At 59.1% G+C, this 15,023-nt stretch overlaps 2 protein-coding genes across 5 annotated transcripts; one reads left to right on the forward strand and one right to left on the reverse strand.

Annotated features, from left to right (window-relative positions):
• Positions 1-1,733: 1,733 nt before the first annotated feature.
• On the forward strand, positions 1,734-5,604 carry FXYD3 (FXYD domain containing ion transport regulator 3). Of its 4 annotated transcripts, XM_087422251.1 has the most exons (8): positions 1,734-1,810; positions 2,531-2,595; positions 3,692-3,727; positions 3,834-3,857; positions 4,714-4,788; positions 4,865-4,901; positions 5,225-5,262; positions 5,405-5,604. In XM_087422251.1, exons 2-8 carry the CDS (start codon positions 2,556-2,558, stop codon positions 5,422-5,424), a joined length of 270 nt encoding a protein of 89 aa, XP_087278377.1. In that variant the 5' UTR covers positions 1,734-1,810; positions 2,531-2,555; the 3' UTR covers positions 5,425-5,604. The 4 variants fall into 4 exon arrangements, 3 of the variants coding, with proteins under 3 accessions (XP_087278377.1, XP_014650338.1, XP_087278376.1); XM_014794852.2 differs by lacking the exon at positions 1,734-1,810 and having other exon boundaries at positions 1,961-2,595; positions 3,695-3,727; XR_015549592.1 differs by lacking the exons at positions 1,734-1,810; positions 2,531-2,595; positions 3,692-3,727; positions 3,834-3,857 and adding an exon at positions 3,864-4,192 and having other exon boundaries at positions 5,054-5,262.
• An 815-nt stretch (positions 5,605-6,419) lies between these two features.
• LGI4 (leucine rich repeat LGI family member 4) lies at positions 6,420-14,241 on the reverse strand. Its single transcript, XM_004439719.3, has 9 exons — positions 14,072-14,241; positions 13,582-13,653; positions 13,266-13,337; positions 11,722-11,793; positions 11,519-11,590; positions 11,173-11,342; positions 8,921-9,085; positions 8,327-8,832; positions 6,420-7,452 (listed from the first exon to the last, which is right to left on the reverse strand). The coding sequence occupies exons 1-9, from the start codon at positions 14,239-14,241 to the stop codon at positions 7,138-7,140; spliced, it is 1,614 nt and encodes a 537-aa protein (XP_004439776.1). The 3' UTR covers positions 6,420-7,137.
• Positions 14,242-15,023: the final 782 nt, after the last annotated feature.

Genomic DNA, 15,023 nt, shown 5'->3' on the forward strand with positions numbered 1-15,023 from the left:
GTCCTTTTCTGGGGAGCAGGAGATTAGAGACAGCCCCCTCCCCTAATGTGATCCTCCCCCATCATCCTCCTCTCCGGGGGCTGGGTGAGCCAGCCGGTATGAGGGTAAGGCCCACAAGTGGGATTGGGGTGTCTGGGAAGACTGGCGGATCTGGGTAGATCGGGGGGTTCTGAGTGGACCAGAAGCATCTGGATTGTAGGTATCTGGTGCACAGGAGTGAAGAGGGGGTCACTGGTGGGTAGGGTATCCAGGTGGACCAGGGCTGGACTGGGGGTATCAGAGTGGTTGGGTGGGTGACTGGGTGGACTCGGGGTGTCTAGGGATTGGGGATACATGGGTCCTGGAGACCTCTAGGAAAAGGGGATAGTGGCTTCCTGGGGAAGCTATAAAATGGGGAGTTGGTAGGAGATTTCAGGGACACAGGGGAGTCATTCTGCACACGCCCGAAGGGTCTAGCCACCATCTTGGAGGAAGAGAGCGGAGAGCAGAGGGCGGATGGCAGAAATAGGCCTCGCACCAGCGTTGGGACCTCCGGGGCCAGGCAGGAGCAGAGCGGGGTGGGCAGAGCCTTATCTGCAGGCGGCCTTCCTCTCCAAGTCTTCATGCCAACTGCAGTCAGCTCAAGAGCAGCCCAGGGGTCTCTCCCAACAGCAGCCTGAGTGGGGAAGGCGAGGGCAGACGCCCAGACACCAGCTCCCGGCGGCCGCACTGTGGAGAGCCAGGCCAGAAAGGCACAGGGGCCGGGGTGCACTGAGACCACCCATCAGTCTCCCTGCGCTGGGGATGCTGGGGGACGCCCCGGGGGCTGGGGGCCATGGAGCCCTCACTGGCGGGGGTGGAGGGCTTGGCGGATCCCATGGAATGAGGCCTAAGAGCTGAGACTGAGTCCTGGGTGACAGCGCACGGCATTAAGCTGAGTTCGCAGGGGTTACAGGGTTGTGATGGGGTCATCATAGTGCCAGCTTCATCAAGCTGCAAAGATTAATGAGTGATTAAGCGCGAAGAGCTGAGAACTGTGCCCGCCAGGGGTCAACAGTCAATGAGCCCTAGCTCTTACCGCGAGGATTCGCATCCTCCCGGGTGACGAGGCCTCACCAGGCAGCTTTAAACAACGGGCAGTCCTTCTACACACCTGCGCCTGGACCACCAGGCCCTCCTGCACACACCCACTCCAGCTCTCCCCCTAAGTTTTTGGGGTCCTAAACGCCTTAGTAATGCTCCCCAAAGCTACGGGCCTTCTTCCTGAAGAAATGGATGCTCAGACTAAGATTATGAGCCCAGCACAGGGGATTAACAGGGAGGCTAAGAGGACTCCCAGGAGCTAGGGTGGGCACGGGGGATGGAGGAGTCTGTGAGAACGTGCAGGAAGCAGGAGACTTGGGGTGGGGGTTACGTGGAGGGTACAGAGGGAGAGAGAGATGGGGGCACTCTCTCCAGCTGGGGACAGGAGTCCCCTCGGGGACACAGCAGGGAATGTCAAATGGGCTTCTTACCCGGCTTAGGGAGGTGTTGTGTTTTGCTGTTGGTGAAATGGGGGGTGGGGGAGTGAGCACACGGCAAGGTCAGCAGTACCCAGCACGGGGTGGGGGGCGGGGACCAGAGGACGTGTTAGCTCTTGCTATCGAGATTCTGACAACATACGCTCGTGGCCATGGGGCAGGGCAGGGAGAGGGCGGGGCCCACAGAGCCCGGGGGCTGATGGCAGGCGCACACACGACTGGGGAGGATGGACTGATTCCAGACCAGGAAGGGACAGGCGTGCTCTTCAGGCAGGCCCACCTGAGCAATGGGGAGCATTGGCTGCCAGGAGGTGCTGGGCAGTGGTGGGGCAGAAACGGGGCCAGGGGGACAGGTTGGGACAGAAGATGGGGCTGGGGCTGCAGCCAGCTGATCCTTCTCCCAGGGCTGTCCCCCGCCCCCCAGCCTCGAGCTCCCTCCTCCCCACACCCTGCCCTGAGCAGCCCGAGGAGCCTACTCGGTCCCGGCCCTGCCCCAGCCCGCGGTCTGCAAAGTCTGGGCAAGGCGGGCAGGCTCCGAGCTGTCTGCGGGAGACACTCCCAGCAACCTGGGCCTCCTGCCACCTGGCTCCCAGCACCCCGTTTCCCAAAACACCCGGAGACCCTGAGAGTCCTGACTTAGGAGCAGCCGCTGCTGAGCCAGGCCTGGTTTAAACCCCGCTTCCTGGCGAGAGGACCCTGGGCACCCACCTTCACCTCTCACAGCCTCAGTTTCCCCATCTGTAAGATGGGGGTAACAGTGGGCGGTGCCTCCCTCATTTGGTTGCCGGGGCCATTCACGTCCGGGTCCGGTGGGTTATTACTCTGCTCCCTCATCAGGCCTGAGCTGTCACCCAGCCCCCACTGCACTGTGCGCCTCCTCTTATCTCTCAGCCCAGTGAGTTTCCGTGCCAGCCTTTCTGCCCCGGGGCGAGCTGTGTGCCCTGGGTGGGGAGCAGAGTAGGAGGGGACTGGGAGCCAGAGGCACCGGCCTGGCATCCCGGTGGCCCTGCTAAAGCTGGACCCTCCCTCAGACCCCTCCAGGGCTGGCACTGCGACATGCAAGAGGTGGCCCTGAGCCTGCTCGTCCTCCTGGCAGGTGAGTGCTGTCCCCCAGCTCCTCTTCCCTGGACCCCACAAGCCACGCGTGCGTCTCTCTCGGGCTTTCTGCCTCCCTGTGGGGTGGTGACCATCAGGACAGCATCTCCTTAAGGGTAAGCAGTGTCGCACTGGTGAGTTCAAGGAACACAGGGAGACGAGACAGCAGCTCACACAGCCAGAAAGTCAGCGTCCGGTGTCTCCCCGGGGACGTCAAGAAGGCTCGGCCCTGCGCAGGCGTGTCTTCAACGCCCCCCTACCACTTTATACGAGAGGAAACTGGGAGCTCAGTGGTCAGGTAGCAGGCTCCTGAAACCCTTCATGCCTCAGTTTCCCCCTCTGTAAAAGTGGGGCCAATAACAACGCCTACTCGTAGAGTCACTGTGAGGATCAGACGAGTTAGCATTTGAAAAGCACTTAGAACAGCGCCTGGTACAGAGTAAGCACTGTGTTTGTACTTTAAATATAATTAAAAATTATTAATCTCCTCTTAACAAAGAAGCTTAGGCCCACAGCTGAGGCGGCCCACTGCTTCTGGCCAGAATTTAATCCTGGTCCTTTGCTTCCATTGTATTCGTTTTTAGCCACCACCGGGCGAGACTGTATCTCATTTGCGGTCGCATTTTTAAATAAAGGGCATTCAGTTTATAATCAGTACTTTGCTTTAGAGGGGAATGGTGAGCCAGCACAGGACAGGCGGGATGCGATGTGGCGGCATCAGGAGAGGAGCTGAGAGAAGGGCTGGGGACTGACACCTTCTGTTGTCTTGACGAGAACACTGCTTGTTTCTGCGGGAGCCGTGGATTAGCCAGGTGTCTGGAAACACAGGCCAACGGTGGCCAAAAGCCACCCAGATTAAAACCCATTTCAGGAGGCGAAATGCTGGCATGGTTTGCAAGTGGGGGGCTGCGAGGGGGAAACTACGTTTCCAAGATGGGACGTGCAGAGGCAGCAAGTTTGGGGCTGGACCCCTGTGCCCTCGGGAGGTGGGGACTGTCCATCAGGGGACCCTGTCCGGAGGTCCCTGAGGCTCCAGGCTCTGCCCACCAGCTTTGCTGAGGTACCACCATCTCCTCTCCTTCCCCCCTTCTCCCCAGCAGGCCTGCCTGCCCTGGACGCCAACGACCCCGAAGGTGAGTCAGACTGGACTCCTCCACCAGCCCCACCCCTAATCCTCCCCTGGGACCCCTGCATCTGGCTGTTGTCCTGGATTCATGCTCTTTTTTTCTTTCCTTGCAGATAAAAACAGTCCTTTCTACTATGGTGAGAGCTGGTGTCCCTCCCTTCACCGCCCCCACCCCGACCCTCTATTTTATGTCAAGGGTCCCACAGGGTTGGGCGAGGATCTGACGTGGGTGAAACACAGGAGGAAGGGGCTAGGACTGAACAGTAAACACAGTGGATTAGGGAACAAGACATGCCAGCCTGGTCCTTGAGAAGATTCTCCTCCAGCAAGGAAGTTAGACATGCACAGGAAGCGAGGACAGTTGACAAGAAGCTGTGGTTACGGTTCAAATCAACTGCCTGGAGAAGGGTTGGCTTGAGAAAACCGCCCGGAGGAGATGAGCCACTGGCCCGAGTCCTCCTGCGGCCTCCAGGTTCCACGTGATCTGCCCCCGTCAGCCCTCCGCCCTCACCCCTGCTCCCCTCACTGGTTCTGCCCCGGCCACACAGGCCTCCTTGCTGTTGCTCAGACACAGCAGTCACACTCCCAGCCCCCGGACCTTTGTACCTTCCCATCCCTCTGCCTGGGACACTTGCTGCCATGTAGCCCCACAGCTCCCTCACTCGCCTCCTCAGGTCTCTGGTCAACTGCGGCCCCTCGGAGAGGCCTTCCCTGACCCCTCTCTCTCAAAGAGCTGCCCTCTGACCTGTCCCTTGGCCGTGCCTATTTGTCTTCAGACAGCTTCTCTCCACCTGACCCCAAGTTGTCTCTTGTCACTTGCTCGTGTGTACAGTAGATGTGAGGAAGGAGGGCGGGGTTGTGTCTGTTCCCTCCACTGCTGTGTCCCCAGCACCCTGCACGCCACAGGTGCCCCGTGTCTGTTTGTCAGGTGGATGGGTGCTGGACAGGGAGGGTGCAGGCTGGCACTGAGGGCCCCCTCTGGGTTTCTCCTAGACTGGCACAGCCTCCGGGTCAGCGGGCTCATCTGTGCGGGGCTTCTGTGCGTCATGGGCATCATCGTCCTCCTGAGTGAGTGGACGCGCTGGCAGGGGGCGGGTGGGGCAGGGCTGTGGGCCCCTCCCTGACCATTCCCCTCCCCCAACAGGTGGGAAATGCAAATGCAGGTTCCGCCAGAAGCCCAGGTAAGATGAGCTCCCTGCGGCACGCCGGCCTCAGGCTGGACAGACACCTTTCAGGGTGAGAGAGCTAGATCTTTCTGGCAGAAAGAGGCCAGGCCTCCAGGCTCTGCCCTGGAGAGTTCCTGCCCCTAAGATTTCCCAGGTTTATTCTTCAGTTGATAATCCTCTGAGGGCCCCAAACCCTGAAATGCTTTGGTCCCTGGGATGATACAACCTACAATGGAAAACCAGCCAGGAAGCTACGTCAGGGCAACCGAGAATCCTCTGGGTTTGAGGGAGACGACAAACGGGGGTGGACACAGACCCCACCACTCTTATTTTCCCAGCCACCGACAAGCAGACACCCCACCTCTCATCACTCCAGGTAAGGCAGGGACAGAAGGGGGCTGAGGGGAACACGGGATGTGTGGGGGGGGTGTGTGTGTCTGTGTGTGTGTGTGTAGGCATGTGCCCTGGGGAGAAAGAACTCGATCCGCTCTCACAGGCTGACCCATCATCTCTTCCAGGCTCTGCCCCTAACTACTGAGGATCAGCTGTAAGAGCACGGAGGGCTGCTCTCTTTCCCCAAGTACCTGCTCGGCACAGGGGCCTGAACTCCAGGATGGAATTCTCCCTCCTCTCCTCAGACCGCCTTGCCAGGGCCTCATCCCACCTCTCATTGGGGTCTCTTTGTTCAATTTTTTATCTAAAATGATCTTGCCTCCTGCCCAAGCATCCTCAAGACTCCCTATGTGTGCATGGGGGGGGGCGGGGGGAGGGGGGGGCAGGAGAAGGTTGATGTGCACTGGGGCTGGCACAAAAGCTGGCACCTGCATCTCTTTGCTGGGAAAAGCCTGTTCCCTCAGGACTTGGTGGACAGCATGGAGTCTGCCCTCTGCTTCCACAGCCATGGGAACCACATGTGCAATTAAAAACTTTCTAGTAGCCAAATGGAGACCACTTTTGAGAGTGAAAGGGAGCTCTAACTAGACAGAATGCTGGGACCCTCACTGGAACCACCCCAGGAAAACTAGGGTGTAAGATCAACCTCCCATGACATGAGTACCCAGATGGCTTATGATTATAATAGGAAGACCCCGTAACTCTCCCCCTCACCCGAGACCCCACTTTACTACACAAGACCTTCCTAATACCCAAATGTCCCTATGAGGACTTTAAATAATTCCCCATGATATCCCCTAATAACATATGAAGGCCACAGGGTGTGAGCTTCTCCAACGAGCCTCAAACTTCCTTGAGACCCCCCAATACCCAATAAAACCTCCAAAATGTTCCCATGAGCCACTCCGTAAGATGCCTAAAACCCTTCAAAACACCCCCAAAGTATCTCCTACAATGCCCTGAGACATGACTCCGAGACCCACAGTAAACCTGTGACCTGTCCCCTAATGCCTTTATATCCCCTGAGCATCCCCTGAGGTCCCCCAAAATCATGAGCCCACACTCCTCAGAGACCGCGCGGTAGCTCCCCATGAGCAGCCAAACGCACCCCTGGAACCTGCCCCCTTCGTAATACTGCTCCTAGGACACCAGACCCCCCGCCCCCCATGCCACTCGGGAGACACCCTCTCCCAACGATCCCACAGCAACGGGTGGGGCGGGTTCACAGCGCCTTTATTGAGATCATACGCTTTCTGTCCTCGCCTCTGTCACCCACCCGGAGGGGTACCCGGGGCTCCCGGCGCCAACTCTCACTTTCCCACCTATTCCCCGCGCAGGCGCAGGCGCAGGAGGGACGACACGCAGGGCTTCCGCCTCGGCGGGAGACATGCGCACAAGCAGCAGAGGAAGTTAGCGAGCCAGGCAGGGAAACCCGCCCAGCGACTGGTGACGTCATGGAGGCGGGCACTAAAAGCGATTGGCCGGATTGAGTTTAGAGGGGAGAGAAAGCTCTCTCCTCCTCGGTACTTTCAGCGCGAGCAGGAGGGTTGGGAGTGGGTTGAGGGGGGCGCTCCCAGACCTCATGGAGCTCCGTACGTTACCGCCTCCCTGACTTCTGTATCCCGCTCCGTGCAGTGCCCCAGCCTGAGCCCCCAAGTCACCCTTGGTGGGGCATCTAGCTCCAGCCAAGATGTTGCTTAAGACTGGAGGGGCAGCTCTTGCCTCGAGCTCGGCCTGTGGTCAGCATCTCACAAGGCCAGCTATCACCTCAAGTGGGGCCAGGAGGCCAGTCAAGGAGGCGTCCAGAGGCCTAGGACTGCATGCCAGCCCCTGGCCAGCCATGTCCAGGGTCTCCGTCTCAGGCACTGAGGTCTAACTCGTGATGCTGGTAGATCTGTGTGGGGCCCTTGAAGCAAGCAGCGAAGAGGAAGCGTCTGCCGGCCATGGTGATGTGGGTGAAGGCACGGGGGGCCACCAAGGCCGGGGGCCCCAGCTCCTGCAGCGGCTCCAGGAGCCCCTTGTCAGGCTCCAGGCGGAAGACCTGGCTGAAGGCGAAGTCGCTGCCCAGGATGGCCAGCTGGTCCCTGGCGATGAGCAGTGGCTGAAACACGTGGGCACCACGTGAGGGAAGTTGCTGCAGCAGGCGGAACATGGAACCATCCCAGCGCATGACCTGCAAAGTATGGCTGCTGGATAGGACCTGGGGTGCAGGGGGCCAGGCCTGCCAGGAGTCTTCTAGGCTCTGGGGCACTTGGGACAGCTTGGGAACAGAGGCCTGTAGGTCCCCACACTCCCACACCTTTCTCATCTTCACAAACGTCACTGCCCGGATGCTCATCCTTGGCCCCTCTCTCCCTCACACCCCACGTAGAATGTCAGCAGTGGGATCTGCCAGGTTTACCTATGATGTCTAGATCTCTTCCATCTCCCCTGGCCGCGCTCCGGCCCTGCCGCCGTCACCTCCCTTCTGGACCCTCGCAGCAGCCTCCTCCCTGGTCTCTCTACTCCGCTCCTGCGCCCACAGTCTGTCCCCCACACAGACACCTGTGAACACCTGCCTTCTAGGTGCAGAGCCCTGCCCCTGGCTATACCTCACTCCGGAAAGAGAGTGCCTGAGGAGGTGAGCCGTCAGCCTTGGGGGTTTGGAGCGTGGTGTTCGTGGTTAAGTGTAAGTCCCGGAGTGTGTCAGTTACAGAGCCAGAGTTTAGGGGTAGAATCCGTATCTTGGGGCCAGTGTCGGTGTAGGGGATGGGGAATGGTTTAGGGTCATCCAGCCTTGAGGGGTCACAGTCTTGCAATCAGTGTTGAGGTGGGGTCAGAGTTCAAAGATCAGCACATTAGGTGGGGTCAGAGGTCGAGGGTCAGTCCAGCCTGTGAGGTGAGGTCAGAGTTCAGAGGCCAGTGTGCAAGGTGGGGTGGGTGCTGAAAGAGCAGCCCACAGTGGGTGGTCACGCTGAAAAGCCAGCCCTGAGCGGGAGTCAGCTGTGGGTCGGGCCTGGCCTGCGGCCCCGCTGCCTGTCTGCCCTACCTGACGTGCCCAGCCTCACCATGGAGTCCCCGATGTAGCGCGTCAGGCACAGGAACACGTCCCCCCCAGCCTGGAAGTGGCGTGTGGCGTAGACGTCCTCGGCCTCGGGGATGTCCGTGCGCCTCTCGAAGCGGCCGCCAAACCAGTGGAAGAGCACGGGCCGCTGCGAGGCGGAGGCCAGCAGCAGGTGCGGCCGGCCGTCCAGCTCGAGGGCCTCGGCGTCCGTGTCCCGGTGCCAGGCGTGCAGGCTCTGGCGCGGGTAAAAGCCGGGCCCGTCCTGGCACAGCAGGGTGGTGCTGCCCGCCTTGGAGGCGTCGGCCACCACGAAGCAGGGCTGCCCGTCCAGCCACAGGACCTCGGCATCATTGGGCCGCAGCAGGCGCTGCGGGGCCAGGGCCTGCGTGGGGGCCAGGCGGAGGCCGGGGCCAGGCCGGGCCCAGAGCTGCGAGCCTCCCCACAGGCGCGCGGCCAGCACGAAGAGGCGCGGGCCCAGCACCAGCGGCTTGCAGGACACCACCGAGGGCGCTGGGGGGAGCCGGGGAGCAGGAGGGCAGGTCAGGCCAGCTGGCAGGGCAGGCCCCCCGGGCAGGCAGGAGGAAAGAAGGGGGCTCACCAGACAGCTCCTCCTCGGGCCGGAAGCGCTGCAGGCTGTAGTCCCAGGTGAGGATCAGGCAGCGGCCGGCAAAGGGCTGTGCCAGGACGATGTGGGGTTCCCCCTGGTAGGAGAAAGGCTCCACGCCCAGCGCCGACTCCCCGACCGTCTGGAACCAGGACAGCTCTGGGGGTGCAGGAAAGAGTCAGGCAGGCCCCGGGGGACCCCAAGGGTCCTTATCGCCGAGCCTCAGTTTGCACATCTCTGGAATGAGTACCATCGTGTTGTTCCCCCCATAGGAGCATATAGTGGAATCTTTTATCTATAGATGTATTAACTCACAACAACATGGTAAGACTTTATTTTCTAAGCTGCGTGGCATCATCAAATAATTGCTTAGAAACAGCATATTTATTAATTCATTTAACTTCACAAGATCCCTGTAAGGTATTTACAAGGTTATTATATCCACTTTGCAGAAGAGGAAACTACTCTAAGTGGCACAGGCAGCCAGTTGGCCAGCCCCATCCATCCTTCCCACTTTCTGTGAAGTAGGATTGCAGTGGGCACAAAGCTGTCCAGCCAGAGGCCACATTATCCGGCTCCCCCCCAACCCCCAGAGTTAGGTGTGGCCACTGCCAGACCACGTTCCTGGTGGAACGAGAACAGAGTGATGGGTGTAAGCTCGCCTTGCTGGTGTGAGGACGGCTCGTCCTGGCCTCAGTCTCCTCTCCTTCTCCCCACGAGCTGGCAGATGGACGTGCTACAACTCGGCTTCAGCCACAAGAACCAGGACCACGCCCAGGGGCTTACCCACCCGCCTGGACAGCTCACCTCTGTCTTCTTTAATTTATGATACTTTGAGCCTCTTTGTTACAGCAACTTAGGTCTTATGGTAGCGATGCCTGAGGTTGCCCAGTGAGGTGATGTGGAGCCAAGCAGTAGACTCCACGTTATAACACTTCGCTCTACGTGCCAGGCCTGTTGCTAGGTGCCAGGCTTGAGGCAATGAACCAAGCCACCAAGGATGCCCACCCAAAGGGGGATCTTTTAAAAATGTCCGTCAAATCATCACCCTCTGCTCAAAACCCTCCACGGCTTCCCACAGCCCTCGGGGTAAAGTCCACTCTCCTCTTCGTGGCTTTCAGAGTCCTGCACGGTGAGGCCCTGTGCCTTCGACCACATCTGTGTCCTTCCCTTCACTTGCTCCCACAAGCCAGACCTGCCTTCCTTTCATCCCCAAACAGGACAAGCTCTATGCTACCTCAGGGCCTTTGCACATGCAGTCCCCTCTCTCTAGTGTGCCCTTCTCTCTGTACTTCACTTGCTAAGTCCAGATTAATGTCACCCATATAAGGTAGGACTCCCCCGCCTTAATCTCCCTCCTCATTCCCTGTGTTTATCACAATGTATAGCATCCATTTATTTGTGCAAGGTTTTATTTAATATCTGTCTCCCCACCCCCCAGAACTGTGAGGCCAGAGCCCAAGGCTGGTCGCCACAGTATGCCCATCACCTTTCACGGGGCTGGGCACAGAGCGGACCTCAGTGAATGTTTGTTGAGTAACTGAATAAAGAGGGACCGCACGTTAAATTCCCTTGTTCTATGAGTCCCACGGACCGAAAGCATGTCTCACACTTACCATTAATTATTATTAATAATGTTGATATGAGTAATAATATTACTAATTATTAATGGATAATAATGTTATTAGATTATTATTATAACTTAATAATAATAACAATTCCCCCGTCTGGCCCTGACACTCTGTGCCTCCCCCATCCCAGTCCTGGTCACTCTGGGCGTCACTCTCCGCCTTCCTCTGGACGGTGGGTTCTGAAAGGGCGAGACCAGGGCTGCCTTCATCACTGCCGTGCTCTCTGCTTTGCCCAGTACCCATAAAGGCACCAAAGTATATTTATGGAAAAGCAAAACGGTCAGAGGAAGGATTTTAGAACCGGTCAGTTTTGTATTAATAACAACAAGGAGAGGGAGCATTTATGAGGGCCTCCCGTCCCAGGCCCCGCGCCAGTGCCGGGGTGGACACGTCACTGAGTCTCACAGCAATCCTGTGTCACGGTGTATTACCCTCGTTCCACAGGTGAGGACACTGAGGCTCAGGGAGACGCTGCTGCTTGCCCAGGGTCTCACAGCCAGGAAACGGCAGAGCAGGGAGGGTGGGGAGCCCTCAGCCCCGGCAGCCGTTCCCCCTGGTCTCCCACCTCCTGCTGGGAACCCTGCTGCCCGCCCCCCCGGCCGGGAAAGCCCCCACCTATGGCTCTGCACTTGAACGCCGTGGGGTCCAGGTGGCGGAGCTGCATGTGGGTCAGGGCGGCGGGCCCGGCGCAGGCCCCCGTCCCCACGCTGGCGTTCACGGCGGGCATCCACTGCAGCAGCCAGAGGACACGGCAGTCACACTGGAACGGGTTCCCGCGGAGGTCCCTGGGGCAAGAGGCCAGAGGGGCTGCCACCCGGCTTCCACCCCTGGAGCCACGCTTCCCGCCCCCTCCCCAGGCAAGGGTTCCGGACGGGGCCCCACAGGCGGCGTGAAAAAGATGTAAGAACCAGCCATACCCAGACATTCCCACTCCCCCCCGCCCAGCCTCCTTGAGCCTCACACATGAGTCAGGGTCTCCAGGCCTCGGAACAGGAATCTGGGGAGGGTCTCAAGGTGGTTATTGGCCAGGCTTCTGGTGGAGGGAGAGGAGGAGGAGGAGCCATCAGCGCCACCAGGGTACCCTGCGTCCCTGGGTGTTGGGGTGTGGGATGCATGTCAGGGGGAGCTGGGGTGGTGGAGGAGTGGGGCCTTGGAGGCACGCACAGGTGTGTGAGTGAACGAAGTCCTCTGAGAGCGTTCTTAGAGATGGTGCCGATCTCATTGTCCTCGATGAAGCTGTGGAGGGAAGGTGGGGCGAGGCGGAGGCCCTCAGTTCCCTGCTGTGGCTCCACAGTGGTTGGGGGAGCTCACCCTATGGAAGCCACAGGCCGCTGGAACTTGTTGAATTCTCCCCCAACACCTGGCATGATCCCAGAGGAAGGCTCCCCTGAAACCTCTCCTCACCAAGGTCCCAGCTTACAGTCCCTGGAGCCAAGACCCTGACCTTATGGTCATTGCCAGCCTCATAATGAACACTGTCACCACCATCACCACCACTGCCACCATGACCACCAACACCAGCACTGGCACCAATATCACCACCAATACCTCCACCATCATCTGCAGTAACCAACACCCAGGCCTCTACCACTGTTGTCAGCCCCAGTACCAATAATTGCTGTTATCACCAATACCATACCATGCCGCCATTGTCACCAACACTGCCACCATCGTCACCAACACCATCACAACCAACCAACCATCATCAACATGAACAGCAATGCCAACACTAACACTGTCACTACCAAACCTCACACCAACAACACTGATAAGCATCACCAACAACACAGCCTTCATGATCAATGCCAAGATGACTGCCACCATCATCACCAACACTGGCACCATTGTTAAAAGCATCAACGTTAGCACCAGCATTGCCAACACCAACAGCATCACCATGATGCCCAGCACTCACATCTTCACCCACCACCAGCACCCCTACTGCCACAATTTTTAGACATACCAGCACCTCCACCATCACCACCAAACCCAGTGCCATCAACATTGCCATTACACCAACACCAACATTCTACCCACAGCCATCACCGATAGCAACACCAATACCATCATTACCAATATCCACATGCTAATTATCACTAACACCAACCCTTCAAACTTCATCAGCAGCATCACCAACAGCACCATTACAGTCGGGTCTGCCATTTTTCTCAACATCATCCCCACTCCATCGTCCTCAATAACGCCAGCACTTCCCCGTGAGCAGCAGCAACAGGATCACCACCGCCACCACCATTATCATCACCACCAACATCAGCACCAATGCCAGCATTGTCATACTGTCACCACCACCACCACAGTCAGTACCACCATCACCATCATCACCACCACCACCACCCAAGTCAGAGTTGTTTCCCGTTAATTTGAAACATTTCCTGTCTCCAGCCTCTTTGCATGCTCCCTGGGCTCCCATAAGTCAGGTAGGGCCAGAAACAGTCTCGGGTGATCCAGGCCCTTTGTGGATCTTGAAGCATGAAGAGGTGAGGCGAGCGGGCTGAGATTACACAGCTGAGCAGGTGCCCTGAACCCACCCAAGAGGCCAGGCCTCTTGCCCCTCCAAGAGGGACCCTTGTCCAGACACTTCCTCCCCAGGCAACAAGGCCCTATCTCCCCTACTCTGGGGGCCACAGAGGGGCCCTTGCTTCCTCTCCCAGGCTCCCCTCCTGCTCCCATCCCCTGGCCTCACTCACAGGTACTGCAGGTGGGACAGTCCCGCAAATGCATCGTCCTCAATCACCGAGAAGGAGTTGGATGTGAAGAGGCTGTCACGGGAGCAAGAAAGGAATGTTTCCAGAGTTGCTGCTCCTATCTGACATTTTAACCTCGGCCCCCACCCTTGGCCCACACGGGCATGGTCACACACACACATGCATGTGATGTGGGGATGGGCATGGACACAGACGCTTTCATAGACATGCACATACACACGTGTGTGAACACCCTCCCGCGCACGGTCATGGACCCCCTCTCTGGAGCTGGCCGTCAGCTCATCTGGGCCCCACTCACAGCAGGTGCAGCGTTGGCACCCTCAGGAAGCTGCCGGCCTTCAGCTGGGTGACTCCAGTCCTGACGAGGGAGCTGGGGACGTGGGCAATGGTGGGTGAGGAGGAAACCGCTCCAGCGCTCCAGCCCCGTCCCAGAGCCGTCTCCCATCTGGGGGACTCTGGCATGCCACCCTGGCCCTGGTGTTTTTCCCCTACAACCCAGGAGACAGGCATGTGCCCCTCGCTTGGCAAGGATCCCGGCAGCACTCATTCCACCCCCAGCTGCCCTCCTCCTGGGCCCCAAGGGCTGCCCCTGCCCTTTGGAATTCCCCCTCCACGGCCTCCCAAATCCTGGCAGCCCCCTTTCGGGCATCCCAACATCCTTTGCTGCCCACCGCCCAAGATCCTGAAGGGCCCCTGTTTCCTTGGGGACCCTGGCACCCTGCCCCGAACCCCTGGGGTCCCAGGACTCCCTTCCCCACCCTCAGGCCCCCAAAGGGCCTGACACTCACAGTGACAGCAGGGTTGGGGAGAAGCTCTCGGGCAGGTCCGGGGAGCCCTCACACAGGGCACTGTCTTTGGAGCAGGAGCAGCTCAGAGGACACTTCCCCTTCGGGGGTCTCCAGGCCGCCCCCGCCCCCGCCCCAGCCAGCAGCAGCAGCAGAATGCCGGCCCCTCCCATGCCCCTCACCCCCGCCAAGGCCCCGCTTCCCTCTGCCCACCCAGCTCCGCCCAGGTTGCGGCCCCTACATCTCCCACGCCAGGAGACCCTCCATCCCGCCAGCTGGCATGCTCGGCCTGGCTTCTCTCTCCTCTTTCTCGATCTCTATTTCAGGCTCTTTCTTCCTGTATCTCTTTGGCGTCTGATTTTCTGTTTATTTCTCCTTTGCCTTTCTGTCTCTCTCTCTTCTATTTCTGCCTCAGTGACTTAGTCTGTTTCCCACTGTCTCTCTGTCTCTCTTTCTGTCTGTCTTTGTCTCCCTGTCTCTGTCTCTCAGTCTCTGTTGGCCTCTCTTTCTGTGTGTGTGTGTCCGTGTCTCCCTCTGTCTGGTGTCTTTATTTCTCCTCTCTCTACCCCTCCTTTCCAGCTCCCTGTAAGTTTCTTTGCCTCCTCCCACGCCCCTTCTCCCAGGAGGTTTGGGAAAGGGACTCGCTGGGCACCGGGTGCGCCCGGCAAAGCAGGGTAAGGAGGAGGAGGGGGTCAGAGGCCATAGGAAGAGCAGCCCTGGGGAAGGGACTGGATGGCCCCATGGGAGGGGAGGGGCCGCCGAGGGCTGGAGCCACCCTGGCCACTCCCAGCCAGCCCCCTCCCCAGATTCCCCAGTCCACCCCACTCAGCGAGTGTGAGGAGGATGTCACCACGGTGAGACCCAGATGGCTCTGCGGGCAGGAGGGGGGCGGGAGGAGAAACGACGGGGGGCTGGAGCCACCCTGGCCACTCCCAGCCAGCCCCCTCCCCAGATT

Source organism: Ceratotherium simum, chromosome 33 (genome assembly GCF_057802395.1).
Source record: "Ceratotherium simum simum isolate JZ-2026a chromosome 33, ASM5780239v1, whole genome shotgun sequence".
NCBI lineage: Eukaryota > Metazoa > Chordata > Mammalia > Perissodactyla > Rhinocerotidae > Ceratotherium > Ceratotherium simum.

Excerpts from the sequence above, each read along its gene's own strand:
- FXYD3 (XM_087422250.1), top strand. The coding sequence starts at position 4,012 with ATGCCAGCCTGGTCCTTGAGAAGATTCTCCTCCAGCAAGGAAGTTAGA. Across the intron at positions 4,193-4,713 it reads AGTCCTCCTGCGGCCTCCAG|ACTGGCACAGCCTCCGGGTC; the intron begins GTTCCACGTGAT and ends GGTTTCTCCTAG. Across the intron at positions 5,263-5,404 it reads CCCACCTCTCATCACTCCAG|GCTCTGCCCCTAACTACTGA; the intron begins GTAAGGCAGGGA and ends CATCTCTTCCAG.
- LGI4 (XM_004439719.3), bottom strand. The coding sequence starts at position 14,241 with ATGGGAGGGGCCGGCATTCTGCTGCTGCTGCTGGCTGGGGCGGGGGCG. Across the intron at positions 13,338-13,581 it reads GTGCCAACGCTGCACCTGCT|CCTCTTCACATCCAACTCCT; the intron begins GTGAGTGGGGCC and ends CTCCCGTGACAG. Across the intron at positions 11,794-13,265 it reads CTGTCCCACCTGCAGTACCT|CTTCATCGAGGACAATGAGA; the intron begins GTGAGTGAGGCC and ends TTCCCTCCACAG.